The sequence below is a fragment of the Pseudorca crassidens genome, chromosome 1, assembly GCF_039906515.1.
Source record: "Pseudorca crassidens isolate mPseCra1 chromosome 1, mPseCra1.hap1, whole genome shotgun sequence".
Lineage (NCBI taxonomy): Eukaryota > Metazoa > Chordata > Mammalia > Artiodactyla > Delphinidae > Pseudorca > Pseudorca crassidens.
The window spans coordinates 79,060,907-79,083,036 of NC_090296.1; the positions used below are offsets into that span (position 1 = coordinate 79,060,907).

Here is a 22,130-nt window from a genome sequence, read left to right on the forward strand (position 1 = left end):
TAGCAAAATATCAACTTTTATCATCGCACTAACTTCAAGAGACCTGATAATATTTAGATCTTCTCATTCATTTGCCCAAATCAATAGAGCTATTTATTCCCAACTGCTGGTAATGTACTTTCTTAACTCAGCATTTTGTGAAAAAAAGTCTAAATACTTGAATTGCTTCATTTCATGCTCTTTCTCTTGGCATGTGACTTTTTGGTCTGCTTTTAAAAATAAACTCCAAAATCACGACATATTCAGATATGAAAAACAGGATGGAGAGCAATGGGAACACTAATCTGAAATGGTCACCTGGCTAGAATACCTGTGTCTGTAGTAATCCCAAATTAAATGGAAAAATTTTGAATTTATGAAGCAATTACTCATGTGTGGTTGATTAAAAAAAAAAGGCACAAAACTGCCCTGGACTATAGATTGGATTCTACCCCAGTCTCCCACAGTTGCCACCCTGGTTAAGACCATCTGATTCAGTTTCCTCATTATTTAAGTTTAGAAAAGATCTCTTAAGTTCCTTTAAAAATTCCACAATTCTATAGTCAACTGCAGTTCACTGGCCTTTCCAGTGAATAAACAATTTAAAATAATGCAAGTCCCACTTTCATCATCCCTTTCTTAATTTGACAGAGGCAAAGGAGTTATTCATCTTGCAGTTAAAATTTTCTTTTTAGTGTGATAGAAAACCAAGCTGCAAAGAAAAACGTTCAGCCACCCAGCTAGACAGAGTGATATACAGTGTTAGGAAAATGGTTTATTTAAGGAGAAAGCAGCACAACAGTTTTGCTTTACTTTGGTTGCAGGTCTCATGAGTCATTTCCTCCAAAGGGCAGAGGGAAAAATCAATCTTTTCCAGGAAAGACAGTAATATGGTAAAGCTTCTTTCCCTCTTGCTTAGCCTGATACTATATATTCACAGATGAACATAATTCTGAGTGCAAGTCCTCATACAGATGCCCATGACACCTGCTTTCAAATTCTTACACTCAGAGAAATTATGTAACAGACCATTTGGCTCCATCCTAACTGATAACAAACAGACCTAGGCTTCCTACATTCGTTTCCTTGGCATTTCACTCCCCTTATTATCCCATCACTTTCATCGTCCCCTTCCCCACCCGACACAATTGTTGATGCTGCAAGAAGCACTGTAAGACAGGAGTCTAAATTTTACCCACCACAGACTGGTAAACTTAAGCCAACATTAGTCACTCAAAAACATCACTGACTTGACATTCTGGGTTTAATTTCCTTATGAATTCATCATTGCTTCAAAATATCAAGATGAGAAGCACTGGTCTGGTCACTGGCAGTGTGCAATTCTTGCTTAATTCTTCAAAAGTTCGTTGGACATGGTCAAGCCTAAAGGTAGATGCACTAGATTTGGGGAAATGCTCCCCTTAGCCACTCTAGCAGATGTGGGAATGCGGAAGAGAACTAGTGGACAAGTTGACCCTTCCCACATACATACATTCATCTCTTCTCTGGTCACCATGCCCAGGGACCTTATAAGCAGAGGTCCATTGTCAGAAAACAGTCATACTCACTGTAAACTCTACCATCATAGGATCACCATTCAACCTCTCACTGATGTGAGGACGGCACAGTAATCTCAGTACAGCGCTCCTAAAACTACAAAGTGCATTTGAATCACCTGGGGACTTTGCTGTAATGCGGATTGAGATTTAACAGATCTGGGGTACAGCCCAAACTTTTGCATTTCTAGCAAATTTCAATGCAACACTGATGCTGCTGATTTGCAAACCACACCTGAGTAGCAAGGCCCTAGTACAGATGCCCTCCCAAATCTGGAGCACATTTTACCTTAAGGTCTCCTTATGGCTGGTTATCTATCAAGAGAACTAAACAGGGCAGAAAACTCAGAAGCTCTGCATTGGAAGAAATCCATCCTGAATACAGGAATTAATTAAGTGCACTGATTTTCACTGCCCGGACCCTGGACCTTTGTTCCTGCCCAAATGGATCTGCCAGATCCTTCTTGCTTAGATGAATGACAAATCTTGGCCCAGCCTCACCAACCTTATCTGATATCATTCGGCCAGCAACTGAAACATTAATTGTGTAGCACCTGCAAAAATAAAAATGCAGGTTCCTAGGCTCTAACCCTGAGATTCTGATTCATTAGGCCTGGAGTGGCCCCCAAAATAAAGAGACATTCTAGGTGATTTTACACATTCTGAGATTTGGGGGAAGGAAATGCATGTCTTCTTTAATGGATCGGAGCAACTTATATCCTATGGTGTTGACACCTTTCCATCAAGGAAGACAGCAAAGAAAGGAGGGATAGAAAGAAACATGACTTGAGCATCTTACATTATGGTAGAAGAAATGATTTCCTCCCCAATTTGGACACTTGCTTGAAGTCATTTGTAGTTAATTCCAGTATATTTTGTCCTTTTCTTTAGCAAAGTTCACTAAAAATGTGAACTATTACTCTGTAGAAAATTCTTTTAATGTAGGTATGATTATAGATATAGTTATTTAATAATCAAAATATCAAAGGAATGGTTATTTATTCTTCTGACTGAACAAATAAAGTTGGAGTTGTTCACACACATTCTTTTTTCATATATACCAGAAGACAAACATTGAGATCAGCTAACAAAAATAAGGACTGAATATTAATTAGTGCCATTAAAATGGCAGAAGAATATGTAAAATACAAAAGGTAACTTTACCTAGACTTTATAAATGAAATGTCCTCCCTAAGAAGGGCTACAGTTTGGCTACTTGGTTTCTCTGGGGGCGGATGTGGCATCTTGAGGGGTGTTATTCTCCGCTGGTACAGCTACAGGTTCTGCCACAGTAGCAGTGATCTCGGATTCAGTAGGGATGGCCTCTGAACTGGAGCTGTCTCCTGTGTGACTGGGGATGGTCTCAGTCTGAGAGGCTGAGGTTTCTTGACTGGAGCTGGCATCTGTTAGACTAGGTACAATGTCAGCTTGAGCAGGCGTGGCCTCTTCTTCTGTTTCCAATTCTGTTTCCTGACTTTGAACTTCTTCACCTTCTTCTAGCATAGCAGGTGGTAGCTGTAATAAAGTCTAAAGAGAAAAAAAAAAAAAAAGAAAGAGAGAGAGAGGGAAGACATCAAAGAATCCAAATAAAAAGACACTGGCTTATAAAGTTAAGTTCTCACATTATCTTCCTAATTGATACTGTCACTGTAGAATTCTCCAAAACACTGCTGGCCATGTTATATTACAGATGTAACAACTCTGATGATAATGGCCTAAGTTTTACTGACTCCATGGAATATGCCTGCCTAGATATCAGATAATAATGATGAGATCATACATTACATCCTCAGGGAGAAAAACAATATCAAAAGCTATTAAATTTTTTAGCAAAGGAATTTATTGTAACACTCTGGAAAAACAGTGGCTGATTAGGACTGACTGCCACACCAACTCAAGAAAGGACCGACTTCAATCAAGGGGCCCTGTGAGGGGTGAGAAGGAACCAAGCCTTGAGACAAGGCCACGGAAGGGAGAGAGCAGCAGGGCACAAGGCTCCTGTCCCACTTAACCAGAACACTGGAGCAGCTCTATATGCCTGGCTTCCCTTTTACCCCATGGCAGTCTGGAGCTAAAGCTGGGCTTCTCTCTTCAGGAACTGTTTCTCTTGTTGGAAACTGAAAAAATTTTAAAGTAGTATTCACAATGGCAGCACAAAATGTGAAATACTTAGCAATAAAACTAACAACATATGTATAAAGCCTGTATGCTGAAAACTGCCAAACACTGAGGAGAGAATTCAAAGAAGACCTAAAGAAGTGGAGAGAGATACCATATTCATGGAAAGAAGACTCAATATTGTTAAGATGTTAATTTCCCCAAATTGATCCTAAGCAGTAATACTCCAAAATCCTAATCAAAACCTCAACATGCTTTTCCTGGGGGTTGAAATAGACAAGCTGATTCTAAAATTTATACAGAAAAGCAAAGGAACTAGAACAGCCAAAACCATTTTGAAACATAACAAAACTGAAGGACTCACATTATCTCATTTCAAGATTTACGATAAAGAAACTCTAATAAAGGTAGTGTAGTAAAGGCAAAAAGGAAAGATGCAAAGATCAACAGAACAGAATAGAAAGCCCAGAAGTAGACTCTCACACACGTGGCCAATTGATTTTTCTACTAAAACAAGGTGAGATCCTAAAAGTTCTCAAAATAAGAAAAAAAAAAAGTGTAACTCTGTGTGGTGAAGGATGTTAATCAGATTTATTGTGGTGATTGTTTTGTAATATATAGAAATAGCAAATCATTATTTTATATACCTGAAACTAAAATTATATGTCAATTATATCTCAATTTGAAAAACTGCTTTTTTAATCTCAAAAAAAAAAAAAAAATGACAAGGCAAGTCAACAGAGGGAAAAGATAGCCTTTTCAGGAAATGGTGCTGAAACAACTGGATATCCACATGCAAATGAGTAAAATGCAACCTTACCTTGCACCATATAAAAAAAATTAACCCACAATGTAGCATACCTCTAAATAGCAAATTAAACTATACAACTTCTAGAAGAAAACATTGGGGGAAAAAATCCCTGTAATTTTGGGTCAGGCTAAGTTCTTTTACAACATAAAAAGCATGAATCACAGAAGAACAACTTGATACACTGGGACTTTGTCAAAATTTAAAACTGTTTTTTGAAAGACACTTAAAAATGAAAACACAGGTCACAGACTAGGAGAAAATATTCATAAAACAAACATCTGAGGAGGAACTTGTAGTCAGAATAAATTTTAAAACTCTCAAAACTCAATAATACAACCCAAAAAAGTGAGTGAGAGGCCTAAACAGACACATCCTCAAAGATATGCAGATGGTAAATAATCACATGAAAAGATGTTCAATATCAATTGTTATTAGAGAAGTGCCAATTAAAACCACAACGAGACCATTACACACCTACCGGAATGCTAAAATAAAAAGACCAAACATAGTAAGTGTGTGTGAGCTCTCATACATTGCTGGTGGGAATATAAAATGTACAACCACTTTGTAAGACAGGTGGGCAGTTTCTTAAAAGAAGTTGAATACATACTTACCATACTATCCAACCATTCCACTCCTAGAAATTTACCCGAGAGAAAGTACAAAGACTTGTAGGAGAACGTTCATAGTAGCTTTATTTGTAGCAGCCAAAATTGGAAACAACCCAAATGTCCATCACTGGATGAATGGGTAAACTTGGTAATCTGTATAATGGATTACTTATTCAGCAATAAAAGGAAAAGGACTACTGATACATTCTGAAACATAAATGAATATCAAAATAATGCTGAATAAAAGTAGGAAAAAAGAGTACATGCTGTATGAGTCTATTTACATAAATGTCTAAAAAATGGCGACTAATCTATTGTGACATAAAGTAGATCCTTGGTTTCCTGGAGAAGGTGGAAAAGGAACTGGTGAGGGAGGAGAGGGATTATCAAGGTGTACGTGGAAGACTTTTGGGGATAATGGATATGTTCATCATCTCGATTATGGTGATGGTTTCATGGATATATACAAATATCAGAACATATCAAACTGTATACTTTAGATATGTGGAATTTATTGTATGCCAAATTATATCTACAAAAGATGTTTTTAAAATATGGATGTTACATGAACAGTAATCTACTTTGGTTTAGCTGGTTTCCTGCAAGGAATCAAATATGTTAAAGATTTATTCGGCAACAGAGAAGATTCTCCAGCAAGAAAAATAAGAGTCAATTTTGAGAAAACTTACCTGATGATAATGATGTGTGGTCTGTATCAAATGCATATACATGTTGTATACAAAGTTTGCCATCTGGGGCATATTCTTTATTATCTGTACTTCATGAGATGGTCTCTCTCCATTCTAGAAGACGGCAAAAAGAAAGTTAAGTATAATCACTTATATGTGGAAATCTAAAATATGACACAAATGAACTTAACTACGAGACAGAAACAGACTCAGAGACATAGAGAACAGATTTGTGGTTGCCGGTGGGGTGGGGGTGGGTGGGTAAGGGAGGTATGGATTGGGAGTTTGGGATTAGCAGATGCAAACTATTATGTATAGAATGGATAAACAACAAGGTCCTACTGTATAGCACAGGGAGCTATATTCAATATCCTGTGATAAACCATAATGGAAAAGAGTATGAAAAAGAGTGTATATTTGTATAACTCAATCACTTCCTGTACATCAGAAACTAACGCAGCATTGTAAATCAACTATACATCAATAAAATAAATTTAAAAAAAAAAGAAAAAGAAAGTTAAGTATAGAGTGAAAGACACTGAAAGCTAACACTTCAACAGAAGCCCATGTCTCCATCTTACGTATGAACACTATTTGACTATTAGGGTTTGGAGGAAATAAGAACAGTAAGAGGACATTAAGATGTAAGTGTTAGAGTCGAATAAGGATTTCATGAAGAGAAGTGATTCAATTTAAATTGAGAAAAGGCAGAGATGAGGAGAGAGCTAAGAGTCACTAGCTTTTAATATAATTTCAAGTTGGTAAGTAAAACATGAGTCTTGGTCTACTAACTAATGTAGAAGAATTCATAACAAATAAGCAATCATTTGAATAGAAAAAAACCATCAACATGGTCTCAAGTAGTGGTCTCCAATACCACATATGCTCCAAAGGCAAGTCTCAAGACTATTCACAAAGAAAATATTAAAATTATTCTTCCCATTTATGTTTTTCTAAAAAATAAGAAGCTATCATTTATTATTACTTAATATATAGACTGTTAGTCATGAGGGTTAATATTTGCCAGTTTTCTTTTTTTGGCCATGCCATGCTGCTTGTGGGATCTTAGTTCCCCAACCAGGGATCAAACCTGTGCCCCCTGCTGTGGAAGCATGAAGTCCTAACCACTGGATCCCCAGTGAATTCCGGCAAGATTTTTTTTTCTTTACTAATAAAGCGTATGGTCAAAAATGTTGGCAAATAGTAGTTTAAGGTGTAAATTTTGTAGTACCCATCAGAACCATGTGGGGAAAGTGTTAAATAACAGAGGCCTGGGCTGTAGCCCCCCAGTGATTTCGATTCAGTAGGTCTGAGGGAGAACGAGGTGATTCTGATGCAGTAGCTTCTGACAACAACCCGAGAAACACCACTCTATCGGTGTAGGTAAAGTGGTAAAGCAAATGAAGAAAACAGAAAATGTGCACTTCTTCTAAACCACCTGAGAATAAAGATTAAGAACTTTCCTATTTAAAGTCAATTGTAAAATTTTTATAAAGTCTCATCCTATCTTACTGTACAATTCAGAAAATCATAGAGGTAAAAAACATATCAAGAAAAAGGATTTCACCTTAAAGTGACAAATTATTTAAAGCACATAAAGTTAGAAATATTTAGTACATTAAATAGCATTTCTCAGAATTAAGCAGGACGGCGGTATTGCACATAAGCAGGTGTTCTTTGGACGGTGGTCACTTCCTGTAACGGTCACAACTTCTGTGTGCAAAGACTGCCATGCTGTTACAACTACAGAATATTGCCTTTAAAGCATGGAAGTCTTTCTGTTTGTTTGTATTTGCATATTTTCTGGCGGCTTTGCTGGGAGCAGCCTCTCCTGAGATTCAGGGCTGCGCAGTCCTCCTCACCCCTCACACTGTCTCCTGAGCAGAGGATGGGGAGATGCTCCCAGCCCTCAGCCCCCAGGGCTTGAGTCCATGGTACTGCCCAGAGCACCACTTTCCAAACCTTCTGTTCCTTGGTATTGCCTCCAGGTGTGTCTGCAGCCCTTGGCTAGGAAGCACCTGGAGAGTGTGTTAAACCTGAAGACACCTAGCCTCTGCCCCAGACCTCTCATCAGCAATGTGCCTGTTTAATAATCAGTCCACAAAAGATTGAGAACCTCATAGCTATAGGACTGTGTCCAGACCTCAGAGCCTGACACTCAAGGCTGCACATGGCCCCACCCCATTGTATCGTTCCATCCTTTCCCTTCTATTCCTCCACAGCAGCATTTCTTTTATTTAAAGGAAAAAAAACAATTAAAAAAAAGTTCTTAACATTATTACAAAACAAACACACAGAATTTAACTTTATTATTTTTTTTAAAGAGGGGTGGGTGGAATTCCCTGGCAGTCCAGTGGTTAGGACTCTATGCTCTCATTGCCGAGGGCCTGGGTTCAATCCCTGGTCAGGGAACTAATCCTGCAAGCCACACAAGTGAGGCCAAAAAATGAAAAAATAAAAAAAAATTTTTAAAAATAAAAAAAAGAGAGGTGGGGAAAAGAAATATACTGTGAACATTTAAGACAGTTTTATTTAAAATTCAGTGGACCTCCAAGACATTTCATTAAATGAAAAACACAAAGCCCAAAAGTCTATAGTATGCTGACCTTCATGTAAGAAAGAAAACAACGTAAGAAAATAAAGTTACCTGCTCCTTTGTGCAAAAGTAAGGCTAAGCCAGAAACTGAAGGGATAATGTTACCTCTGGGAGCTGAGGGTGGGAAAGGGAAGAAAGAAGGGGAGATAGGAGATGGGTAGCAGGGATGAGGAGAGAGTGGCACTTCTGAGTTAAGTGTTTGTGCTATTCCCTGACACCTTCCCTCAGAATGCAAGCTTCTTGAGGGTTCTCCAAGAGTTAAACCAGTTATTACTCTGTTATCAAGTAATTAGTTAAGTTCTCCTTACAAAGCTGAAGAGAGGCAGTATAGTATGATGATGATTAACATGGACTCTGGAGTCAGGCTGTCTGGGTTTTTAAATCTTGGACTCTCCATCTACTCAGATGTGTGGCTTAACTACTTAACTTCTCGGAGCCCCAGTTTCCAACATATGGAAAGTGAGGTTAATAAGAAAACCTATTGAACAGGGCTGTTACTGAGATGAAATGAGATCATGTATGTAATGTAACATTTATTGAGTACTCACCATGTATCAGGCTATTAGCTTTGACATACATTATTTTATTTCCTATTAGTAACCTGTTCAATAGGTTTTATTAACCCCATTTTCCATATGTTGGAGACTGGATCAGAGAAGTTGCCTGATATGTGGTGAGTACTCAGTAAATGTTAGCTGGTATTATTTTTACATAGAAAATATTAATTCAGTTCCTTAGTGTAAGGAGCACTCTAAACCAGTGTTCAGATGATTTATGTGATGATGCTCTTTGCTAATGTGGTCACCTGTAGGCTTACCTTTCTACTGGTTGGGAAAGGTTCTGTTGGAATTATATGCAAATGAAGTGGGCGGGCTGTGAGCTGGCTGAAAGCTGGAGTTAGTTCAAAACAGTTTTGGAAGAGGGATACTCTGGCGAAGATATAAAGTCCAAGTCTGGCTCTAGACATGGCCACCACTAAGCGACGGACATCCCTTTGAGAAACAAATAAAATGAATTAAAATATATCAAGATTAGTAACATATTTATGCAGCCTTTTATTTTTAAAACATATTCCACTAAATATTCCTGTTAAGCTGTGGCAATACTGCCTAGAGCACCACTTTCCAAACCTTCTGTTCCTTGGTATTGCCTCCAGGTGTGTCTGCAGCCCTTGGCTAGGAAGCACCTGGAGAGTGTGTTAAACCTGAAGACACCTAGCCTCTGCCCCAGACCTCTCATCAGCAATGTGCCTGTTTAATAATCAGTCCACAAAAGATTGAGAACCTCATAGCTATAGGACTGTGTCCAGACCTCAGAGCCTGACACTCAAGGCTGCACATGGCCCCACCCCATTGTATCGTTCCATCCTTTCCCTTCTATTCCTCCACAGCAGCATTTCTTTTATTTAAAGGAAAAAAAACAATTAAAAAAAAGAGTTAAGCTTCTTAAAAATTTAAGAGAATAAACATTAAGTTAATCAATGTTATGTAACTAGTTAACCAAGTAAGAAGTTAATGCTTTATTACCAACTTCTATGTTATTTTTGCGGGGAGAGGGTGGGGAGAATCACAAAATAACCAATGACTGATTAAAAAGATGTAAGTTGCTATACTAGTATTACGATACAGTTCGGTTGTCAGTTACCAATTTACTGTATCACCACCATTGAGTCAATTCAAACCAGCCCTTGCTCCATTTCACCTACCAAATTCCCATGCTCTGTCAAAGTTAATGGGTCAAATTTTACTTCCTAGATAACTCTTATCATACTGTTTTATACTTATTTATAATAATAATTACAAATACAAACAGAAATACAGTATGACGAATGATATAACATAATAATACCATCTCTTATTCATGCATTTACTCTAGTACCTACGCCCAATGGCTGGACTATACTAGGTCCCAGTGTTCACATAAACAGTAATAAAAATGCCAAAATGCATGAGCCAGCTATACATGTAGCTGTCTATCTGATGAATGATAGCAGCTTTCTTTATCTTTCAGAAAGAATACGTTCTTAAAACTTTATCTGAATTTACTTGAATCAAATGAACTTATTTCCAAAACAGAAACAGACTTAGAGAATGAACTTATGGTTACCAGGGGGGAAGTGGGGTGGGGAGGGATAGATTGGGAGTTTGGGATTGACAGGTACACACTGCTATATTTAAAACAGATAACCAACAAGGACCATGTAAAAAAGAAAAAAAAAATTACAAAAGAGTGGCTGTGTGTAAAAGGAAAAAAAAATTATAAAGGAGTGGCTATGTAAGTTTAATTTCACTTCACTATTAGTTAGAATGTGTTTTAGTAAGAAAATATAGTTTTGGTTTCAAATACAGAGGACAGCTTGTTTTCTTGAGATGCTCAGATGGCTATTTAAATTTGCCAGTATTCTACAAAAGAGAAGACTTTCATGAATAATAATAAAATCTGGTACAGTCATCCCTAACTCCTGAAAGAAAGTGTTAAAGAGTGTTACAGAGGTCAAATGTTACAAAGATCATATAATAACCAGACAGAGAATCGGGAATTGGAATATTTATCAAATGGCTTTTCTTTGTCTCTGCATAATGCAAGATATTTGGGGAATATCTCTAATTCAGCCTCATTTTCTATTGTGTTTTATGGCCTTGATAAGGATCTAGTTTCCCTTATCAGGAGGGACTGTGCAACATCATATATAATAGCAGTTATGTTGAGGGGGTATCCCCACCTCCCAGCAACCCAAACTAAGAGAAGTTCATTTAGGTATGAGGAGAAAGCATACCCATTCGCAGTAGCTTTGAGGAATTTCTACACTTGTGACACCCTGGATTCACGAAGGAAATGTCACCTTCTAGGTCACTGCAGGCCAAATTGTTTTTACTTCCTCCACATCCCTTAGAAGCCCGAGGGGTCATGCTATAGGTGGGTGGTTCCAAAACTAGTAACTGGATATACAATGCTGGAAATACTTAGCATGAGTTCTCACCTAAGTATTATAAACTTAATAAAAACACTGTTAAAACAATGTTGTCAGGGAAAAAGGTGGGGAGGGCATGGTGGAAGGAGGTGACCTAAGCTGTTGTTTTCATGGTAATCCCTGTATTATGATATTCAGTTCTCCCTTTCTCATCCAGAAGGCTCTATCTCTAGGCAGAGCAGTGACAATGAACCTGTTCCTCTGAGGAACTTTTCCCTCCAGTCCTTAGTACTGTAGGACAGTTAAGTGGCTCTACTAAGCTCGATCTCCACTGTACATGAGGAGAATTAGACTAAAATCTTCTGCAGAATCAAATGTAGGTATTTTCCAAGGACATGTTTAATGTCTCCTCCACTGGATTCTAAGCTCCATGCGGACAGAGATAATGAATGTTAGATTTACTACTATATATCAAGAACCCATCACATTGCCAAATAATGAAAGGATCTAAGAACATCTGTTAAATGAATGAGCAAACACTATAAACATAACAAACTACCAGGGAAAAAAAGCAAAGGGTGGCAGCATGAAAAGCCAGGGTTCCTTGGAGCTGTATCTTGAAACCAGGGCAATGAGAACTACCACCTTTCACAGTCCCCAGAAGATGGCTGGACAGAAACAGCACTGTTAAACAACAAGCCATCACTCTGATAGAGCCCCTACAAGGAGACAACGCAGGAAAGTTACAGTTTCACTGCTTTGCTCTGAACAAGTCACAAGCATTTCTATTTGTAGCTGGGCTATTCAAGTCAGTAGGGACAAGAACAATGAATGTTGGAAAAGGAACCAGAAATGTCTCACTACTCTAGCTTCTAAACAGCTCCACAGTGTCCTAAAACAGGTCTCTGGAACTGACGCTCAATAGCCTGGCTCCTAAACAATCACCTGATTAGTCTATCCTGGATGAAAAAAAGATGTGGGTAAAAGAAGAAAGGCAGGCACTTGGGAAAACGGCTTAGTAGCTTCTTAAAGGGTTAAACACAGAGTTACTATATGACCCAGCAATTCCACTCCAAGGTCTACACCCAAGAGAAAGGAAAACATACTTCCACACAAAACTTGTACATGAATGTTCACAACAGCATTAGTCCTAATAGCCTAAAAGGAGAAACAACCCAAGTGTCCACCAACTGATGAATGGATAAATAAAAAGTAAAAAATTCACACAAAAAATAATGAAATATTATTTAGCAATTAAAAGTAATGAAGTACTGACATATGCTACAACATGGATGAATCTTGAACACATTATGCTAAGTGATTTCATTTATATGAAGCGTCCAGAATAGGCAAATCTATAGACATATAGTAGAATAGTGGCTGCCAAGGGCTTAGGGGAGAGGGGAGGGGAGTAATTGCTGACAGGTATAGGGTGATAAAAATGTTCTAAAATCGTGAAGATAGCTGCATAACTATGAATATACTAAAAATCATTGAACTGTACACTTAAAATAGGTGAATTGTATGGTATGTGAATTATATCCCAATAAAGCTATTAGTAAAAAGAGAAATATGGAAGAAAGTAGGTTTCCTTGGTCTCTTGAGACTTGAAAAACAAAATATTTTACTACTTCCTAGAAAAAGAAAGATATGAAAGATTGTATCTACAAACCAAAAACTTCTATGAGGAGTTTGATAAAATTCTAGCTAAGATACCTAACCTATCTGGAGAGTTGAATTGTAAATCATAGGTCAATTGACTTTTTCCCCTCTATGATTTAATAACACTACCACCACCACCAGCAGCCCCCGAAGAAGGTAGACTTCCAAAAGGGAAGTTTGGCAAATACAAAGAAGACTAATTTATCTGGATAAAGAAAATTTAGATATGTAAGACAACAATGAGATCAGGTTCTTTTTTAAGCCTTCATTTATAAGCATTTTATTATCATCATCTTTCTCTTTATTTTTTTTTAAGTTTCCAGAAGTCAGGTAAAAAACAGCATAGAAATAAAGTCATGGGAATGTGAAAAAGACAAAAAAAGCACTACAGAGTAAGAAAAAGGGAAGAGGAAGAAGCAGTATTCACGTATTCATACTCTGAGTTTGGGTAAGAGATTTTAATTATGTAAATCATAATGATACCCTATGCAGCAGCAGCTATAAATTTCAATGTGGAAATGAAACCGCTTTTTAGAAAAGTTAGTCTCCAAAACATGTTTGACACTTAAGTAAAAACACACTGTATTTTAGAATGCTACAGTATTGAAACAATTTCTTGAAACATTACATCTTTGTTTACTCTTACGTAAAAGTTATCGGTCTAATGGAACCTGATCACTCTGGGTTAAGCACCAAATAGATCTTGACTTAATGACAACATTATGAGAGCTTGCAGAATTTTCTTTTTATATTCATCAAATAGAATAATAAAATGAACTCTCCTTATAGTTTTGCTAGTAAGTCATATGAGATGAACGTTTATATAAACTAAATGGCTGCTTTGTAACAAGGAGATATTATTCCCATAAATCCCCAGCACATAAGTACATCACAATAAATGATAAAAATATATTACTGTTCGTTTTGACAATTCTTAATCATGGGAGAACAAATGGTTCCTTTATCCTAACACTGAAGCTAAAAGACTGTGTAGGGAAAAGTGAGAAATCCTGTGCAATGCAAAGTTTACTCTTAGACTTTTTACCACTTTACCTCCTTTAATTTCTGACATTAAGTTTCAAACAGACATAGGAGATACATACATACATACATACATACATATATATATATATATATATATAATGATTAAATGCTATCTCTGACTGTTCCTGAAGAGTAAAAAAGTTAAAATTACTGAAACATTTAAGATTCAAAAAATTCAGAAGCAATGGCAATGATTAACTAACTATACAAAGAATATGCTACTGCTACAGTCCAACAAAAAGCACCAAAAGTTAATTAATTAAACTTTCAACATAAAATTTAAAACTACTTAGCCACAGAAGCTCAAAATTAAAGCATACAGTAAAGTTCAACACTATTATGAAAATGCTTCCTTACATACCTCAGATGGCCCACTGCCCTGGTTCGTACTAGAGAAAGAAGAATATAATCATTCTGTTGACCTTGAAATCTGTCAACGGTTGTCACCTGAGGCCAAAATAAAGGGGGAATATGGTATATTTTCAAAAGCAAAAACTCTAGAGAGATCATTTAAATAAAGTGCTAGAAATAAAAATCTTATCCTTAAAATAATCAATCCCCAAAGAACATGACTATATACTTGGAATCGAAAGAACAAGTTAATGAACACTATGAAATAAACCATGGTAACCAGATTCGGCTATGTCCCTATGTTATTCACACTTATAGCACTCATCTTTAACTCTGCAGATACCTAAGTAACTATTATATTTGTGGAATTAACAATCTTCCCCCTACTAGACTACTCAGCTCCATGAAAGCAGGGACTAGGATTCAGCTAATTATATACCTGATAAGCAACATTTTAAATGTACAATTTAATAAATTTTGACAATATATACTCCCAAATAACCACCACCACAATCACAATTTCCATTACCTCAGTCCCTTTTGTCATCAAATCTGTATCCCCCAGCCCCAGGCAACCACTGATCAGCTTTCTGTCACTATAGATTATTTTGTTGCCAGTTCTAGAATTCCATAAAAATGGAATCATAAATTAGAAGTTCATACCTTTTTACTGGTGAATAGTATTCCACCGAACGAATACACTACAATTTGTTTATTCATTCCCTTGTTCACGGAATTTGGGTTGTTTCTAGTTTAGGGCTATTTTGAATAAAGCTGCAATGAATATTCATGTCCAAATACTTTTGTATAAATACATTTTTATTGCTCTTGGATAAATATCTGGGGGTAAAATTGCTGGACTGTGTGGTGTTTATAAGAAACTGTCAAACTGGTTTCCAAAGTTGCTGTACACACATTCACTAGCACTGTTCCAGTTCCAGAGTTCTAGTTGCTCCACATCCTTGCCAACACGTGGTATACTGTCAATCTTTATAATTTTAGCCATTCTGTTGGATGTGTAGTGGTGCATCACTGTAGTTTTAATTGCATTTTCCCTGACAACTAGTGATGGTAAGCATTTTTTCATGTGCTTATTGTCCATTTGTATGCTGTCCAATTCATTTGCCAATTCTGTATTGGGTTGTCTATATTTTACAATGACTTTTATAGGAGTTCATATATTCTGGATATAGTCCTTTGCTCTTATGTATGGATATTATACTTGGAAATTCTGTTGTCATCCTGACCATGTGGAGAGCTTGTCTGAGAACTGGGCTCACAGATTGAGGACAGCAGAGCAGAAAGATGAAATGAACCTTGGTCTTTCATGACATCATTGAGTCACACTGTAACCTAACCTGGAGCCACACTACTTTCATCTTCTTGTTATGAGAGAGAGTAACTTTCCTTATTGTTTAAGTTTTTCTATTACTCATAAATAAAAGGACTCAGACACTGAGGTTCTTCTATTTCTAAACTTCCTATATTTCAAAGTTATTAGTTTCTCATTTTCACTCTCTATATCCCTTATGGAGTGTTCTACAGTGCCTGTTCCTCCCCATTCCTTTTAATTTTGTCTCCATTTCTTTGATTTTGTTTTATTTTCTGCCAGTTCACATTTCATCTCTTCCTGGGTTCTTCAATTTCTCTGTTTTGTAGCCTTCCCTCACAGAAATGCATACTTCATTAAGTATCTTAAAATTCATACCCAAATATGCATTCAAAATTTTCATCTATTCTAGGCCAACATGTTTTCTGGAGAATGTTATCTTGTCAATTAGTTTGTTCGGATGCTCTTTCCCTCATTTATAAATTGAGCTTGTGCTAGTTTCCTTTTCTCCTCTATTTTACCACTGATTAGGCGGGTTTCTCAGATTAGCTATGCTCAAGAGGTTAGGTTAGGGTGAGCAGAACTTTCTTCTAAAGGCTCAGTGATTTTAACAACAGATGGTTCTCTTTTTCACTGTTACTATAGAGACGGTGTATTTTTTTCAAATATAGCTCATCTGTAGTCTTCTTTAAATCAGCGTGGAACCAGGAAGGCTTCTGCTCACCCCAATACCCATATCCGTTGCTGAATAATAGGGATGTGGCTCTTATACTTCAAAGTATGCCACCACTTTCAGAAAGTGTGCTTTTGCTGGCACTTTCAAGACCCTAAATTCTCTTCCCATTTTTTCTTCTTGATCTTAGTCACATGTCCTCTCACTAAAAATGGAATTTGTTTTTTCTTCCTCCCATTTTTCTCTTACTTGTGGATGATTTCCAAGAAAAGGTAAAAGAGCTTTTATATAGCTATGTTCACAGCCAAAGTCCTAATTGCATCATTACTAATACTATATTTATGTTTGTTATTCTTTCTAATTGACAAAATCAAGCATCTTCATTTTTATTTGCAATTACTCCATCATATCACATAAAGAAGTATAAAAAAAATCCTAAGTTCTGAATGTACTTTATGATTTTCCTTTAGCCTCAAGAAAAAAACACCCCCCTAAACACACACACAATAAGAAGCAGTACAAATTATACCTTTGTAAGACAAACAAAATAAAAAAATGCTACAATTCCTATTTCTACTATAAAGGACATAAATAATTTCATTAGACATCATTTTACCAACAAAAAGTTTCAGAAGCATTTATTTCTGACTACTGTCAACAAAAATCTTCAATGTGATAGTTGAGACAGACGTTCACAGCAAACTAATAACACTGTCAGAATTGCCAGAGAATGATTTATAGAGTTCCTATTATTTCATTTTCTCACATATTTTAAAAGGAGATAGCAAAGAGACAAGGTAGAACAACATAAATTACTCATAATAAATATAAATCTTTCCATCTTGCCAACAACATGAATAAGAGAACATATTATACTTGTAAAACTACCTTATTTGGTCTTCCAATCAATGGATTGCTCCCGCATCGTCTATTGATGATGTCACGAATAAGATGCTTTTGTCCATTATATGTTGTTAGAATGCTAATCTTGTCAGCAGGGTAACCAAGTAAGCACATGTACATAAAAAGTGCCACTACGTATTCTGCCTCTCCAAGATTCTGTAATGAAAACATTAATCAGATTGTGTATTTATTTCCCTTTATAGAAAAAACAGTTAACTAGCACAATTTGTTCATTTATCACACCTCAAGAAGTGAACAGTTAATATCTTGGACAAGTGAATACCTCTCATAAAACTGAGCAATAACTTATCCTAAACTAACAACGATAAATAAAAATAGAGTATGTGGTAATTACTTCCCTTTAACATTTGCAATATATTTGCAATACATGGAACAATCATAAAATAAGAGTCACCAACTTAAACGCTTAATATTTCTGGGACCACAACAATCACAATACAGATCAATAATATCCTGTTACAGTGTATTGCAACTATAGTTATGGAAAGAAATATTAACATAAAGAAGCAAGGTAACTATCTTAGAAGCCAGCAGAAAATCCAGTTTAACATATACATCCAGCAGTACCGTAGTTGGCTCTCAATTTTGACACAATGTTTTTCCTTTTTCCTTCATACTTCTTAGTTTTTTTGTGTGTGTATTACGTTCGTTCTCTTACTAATGGTTGCCACCTCTACCAGACCACTTCAGATGGGAAGAGGATGTGGCCTCAAATTGATCATTCTGGCCTGCTGTGACCTTAGAGGGTCTAGGTAAAGATGGACGGGAAGGAGTTTAAGACCAAGACTTAAATACACTACTTGAGAGTGAGAAAGCATACACAAGGCTGCTTAGTACAGTTCAACAGAGACTAAATTGAAAGTAACAGATGAGAGAAGAAAGTAAAATGAGAACATAAACATAACATGAAAATCAAAAAAGACAAGAAGCTGGATTTCATGTAAAGGCAACAGGAAAATTACAGGAAGACCTTCGGAAAAATCATTTGTATTCTGGTGACACACAGCTTCAGTTAACTCTTCATCCAAATTTTCTCGTTCTTTGGAAGACAGGAGCCACATGACTGTGTAAATCTTTCCATTTTCTGTATTGATAACAAACTACATTTATCTAAGCATCAGCTAATATAGATAAAAGAACAAATCTTTTGGTGCATATGCTGCCAGATCTTTTTGTAGAGATTATCTGTACATATTTCTATATGTATGTTTTGCTTTTTAAAAAGCAAAACAGGATACTATAGATACACATTGCAAGCTGATTTTTTCATTAATATAGCATAAAAATTCTCCCTGTCAGTAAACCAAGTTATAATGTCACCCTTAGTGGCTATTCAGTATTATATGGAATAGGTAAAAGTGTAATTAAGGTTGTTTCTCCTTTCAAAAATAATTTGCGATAAAAAAAAGATGTGATGAACATTTTAGCATGTAAGTCTTTGCAAATTTATCCATTTTTTAAAGGATAAATTCCTATAAGTGAGAGTATTGCTTTTAATACATACTAACAATATGTTCACCAAATTACTTTCCTACTAGCATTGCATGAATATAGTTTCCCAAACCTAACCCAACATAGGTGAAAATATATTCCAGTGATTTATACTTGCTACAAATCTATATCTTCTTCTGTGAATTGCATATTCTAGTCCTTACTGCATTTTTCTGTTGGGGGGTTGATTCTTTTATAAGTGATTTTAAAGAGTTCTATACACATCCAGACTTCAACCCATTGTTTTTTAAAGGCTGAAAATAAATTCTGCTCTCAATCAAGCAATATTTTTCTTTATGATTTTGGTAATGAGCTTAAAAAAGACCTTTCTTACCCCAACATTATATATTCATCATTATTTTCTTCTTTTTTAGTATGTTTATATAAGTTTCTTTTCTTTGGTGTATATATCTTTAATCCATCTGAAATGGAAAATTGTGTGTTGTGTGTGAGGTGGAGATCTAACTTTGCTTTATTTAATGGTTTGTCCAAGTGGTTCAGTAATACTGATTTAGGTAGTAATTCAGCCAGGAAAATGCAAAATAAACTTAAAAGTTTCCTATTTTTTCTTACCTGATAAAAGTAAGGATTAGGCTCAGATTCTCCAACTCCCTGAAAATCTTCAACATTAATGAGCTGGAAGTCATAAAGCAAGCCAGCATTTGCTGTACTAAACTCCGGCAAGAGCTGCACATGGGGTAGGTTTCCTAGATTCTTGTATCGCCAGTTGTAGAGGTTGCACAAGCTTTCAAAGACAAATCCCCCCCAAAACAGGAAATATTAGCATTGTAAATCCCCTTTTAAAATATATAAGGGGGTTTCTAAGGGATGGGCTCTTCCTGTTAATTTTCATATTATCCACATTGTGCTCTTTTTAACAATAATGCTTTTGCAACCTTTGTCTCCCTGTAAGTAACCAAATCAGAAGATTGATATTACAAGAAATGATAGCTCCATTACGTTCTCTGAGGTAAATGCTACCTTTATTCCTTAAGTAAAAACATCAGGGAAGAGTCTGCACAGTGAAAAAAATTTTGAGGTAACTATGAGAGGGGACCTGTACATTTCATGAACTAAGAATTAGTGTGTTCTCCTCTTGTTCACCTCTAGCTTTAGATTTCAAAATGATATTAATTGTATATCTTTTGGGGGCATGAAAAAAAGGGAGGTGACAGTGAAAAGAAGCTCTTAGCTGAGAAGTCACTTAAATTAATCTCAATGAATAAAATGAAGGATATAATTTGGTCAATTCACACCCCATGCTGAAGGTAATAAAGGTACTTCCCAATTTGTAGATTTGTATCCAGGCAAGTTCCTGGATAACAGATAAGAGTCTATACAGAAGATGTTATTGAATACTTGTATCATCGAAATGATGTCCTTAAATAGAAATAATATCCCTACCATCCACCCTCCCTGGCCCCCGTTGCCCTGTCTCCTTTACCTTGCTCTGGCCCTCCCTTGGGCATCGAGGTCCACAGTAGGAACTCCAACTCTGACAAAGCGAGTGAAGAGAGATTGCTCCATGTTTGAATACTTCTGAAAGGCCATGTTCTTAATGACTGGAGGTAACTGGTGATGATCACCAATCATAATCCAACGTTTTAGTCGGCTAAAACCATCCTGAGGATTCTAGAAATAAAAAGTGAGGAAACGGCAAAATATTCTAATATATTACCCTGTTAATCTCCAATTGATTGCACAAGATTCTTGCTATTCACAAGATGGCTTTAACAGCTTATTAATTCTTGCTCTTCCCCAGTTCCACAGAAAAGAATCTGGCAAATTTACAGAGCGACTTGTATGGGTACCACTGCTCTTGGCTGACAGTGTGTGAGGGAGGATGGAGGGATTGAGAGGCAAGCATGGAATTACCGTACTTTAATATGCAGGGTAACCCAAAGAGGTCTGGGAGACTTAGGTCATAATTAGGCAAAGGGTGCACAGAAAGAAACAGATGCCCAAGCCGGGAAATGGAAAGATGTCAAAGTAAATACCTTGTATCACAATTATGCCAAGAGCCAGTTTGCGAACCCCCCAAGGCAGTAGAAATTATACCTTCTTTAATTGCCTACACTAATACTTCAGTTTCCTACTCTGTCTCCTTGTTCCTTGTAACATATTCTGATAAAATACAAGTCCCAAATAACTTGGCTTTATAAAACAATTTTCGGAACCCAATTTATCTATAAATTAGAGTAGCCTCTATTCTTCAATTAGGAATTCCACATTTTGTTTTTTATGCTCCATAGTAAAGACTATTGTAAAATAAGAAAACATTCTTAAACATCATTTATCTAAAAAAATTCAGGCACAAAATAAAGAAAAGCCATGTACCCAGGGATCAAAAACAATCCCAGAAACAACTCTAAATAAAAGAAATGAAAAAGAAGCTCATCTTCCCTCCAAACTGCCTAACAATGTAATTTTCTTGATTAAAATTACTAAGTCTTTTTAAAACTTAGAGATAAACTATGAATTTTTAAATAGTGCTCCCAAACAATACAAACTACTCAATAACCAGCGAATAGATTAAAATAGAATACCAAACATAATGAAGTTAAGGAGAACACATAATCATAGCAATTAGCACCCCCAAAATGGGTAGTTTTCTGATGCTACCCCCCAGAATTCTTAAAACTCTACTTTTTTAAAAATAAATTTATTTTTGGCTGTGTTGGGTCTTCGTTGCTGCATGCGGGCTTTCTCTAGCTGCAGTTGCAGCTGCAGCAAGCAGGGGCTACTCTTCATTGTGGTGTGCGGGCTTCTCATTGCGGTGGCTTCTCTTGTTGCGGAGCACGGGCTCTAGGCGCACAGGCTTCAGTAGTTGTGCCACACTGGCTTAGTTGCTCTGTTGCCTGTGGGATCTTCCCGGACCAGGGCTCGAACCCGTGTCCCCTGCATTGGCAGGTGGATTCTTAACCACTGCGCCACCAGGGAAGCCCAAAACTCTACTTTCTTTGTCTCAATCTCAGTATCTTACCTGTAGAAGAAGAGGTATAAAAGTTTCTATCTCCAGAATCTGAGCAGCCTCTTCCATTAAAATGTTGTCATACTGAGAAAGGGAGAAAAAAGAAAGCTTGTCAAAAAGAGAGCCTGAAAGCCAAACAGCTACCACCATGACCGTAATAAGCATCCCCAAACCCCTCAAATAATTCAAATCAAAATAACAACAGATTATTCAAACAGGAAGTTCATGATCTTCTTTACCATTATGCTACCGCTTCTCCAATTCAAGTCTTTAACTTTAAGGAAGTGCCCTAAACATACAACTCTACATTAAGGAAGCCTCGTTTATCATTTCTTGGATTGAGATTATCAATTTAGTTATTTTCAGTTCAGTTTTGAAGTTCTATATAAGCAAGAATCAACCTATGATCATAT

At 36.5% G+C, this 22,130-nt stretch overlaps 1 protein-coding gene across 3 annotated transcripts in view; it reads right to left on the reverse strand.

The window, feature by feature from the left end:
• The window catches only part of AQR (aquarius intron-binding spliceosomal factor), a 142,805-nt gene that overhangs the window by 37,392 nt on the left and 83,283 nt on the right, over window positions 1-22,130 (reverse strand). For 2 of the 3 annotated variants that reach the window (XR_010944538.1, XM_067742373.1), the window contains exons 28-35: window positions 21,730-21,801; window positions 20,191-20,378; window positions 19,320-19,491; window positions 17,220-17,390; window positions 14,339-14,424; window positions 9,178-9,352; window positions 5,765-5,878; window positions 2,700-3,062 (exon numbers count right to left, since the gene is read on the reverse strand). Coding sequence is in view for 2 of the 3 variants with exons in the window: in XM_067742373.1 (XP_067598474.1) it covers window positions 2,748-3,062; window positions 5,765-5,878; window positions 9,178-9,352; window positions 14,339-14,424; window positions 17,220-17,390; window positions 19,320-19,491; window positions 20,191-20,378; window positions 21,730-21,801 (1,293 nt within the window). In the remaining variant the exon portion in view is untranslated. Of the gene's footprint in view, window positions 1-2,517; window positions 3,063-5,764; window positions 5,879-9,177; window positions 9,353-14,338; window positions 14,425-17,219; window positions 17,391-19,319; window positions 19,492-20,190; window positions 20,379-21,729; window positions 21,802-22,130 lie in introns of those variants that run through there. The other variant, XM_067742371.1, reaches the window with a different exon arrangement.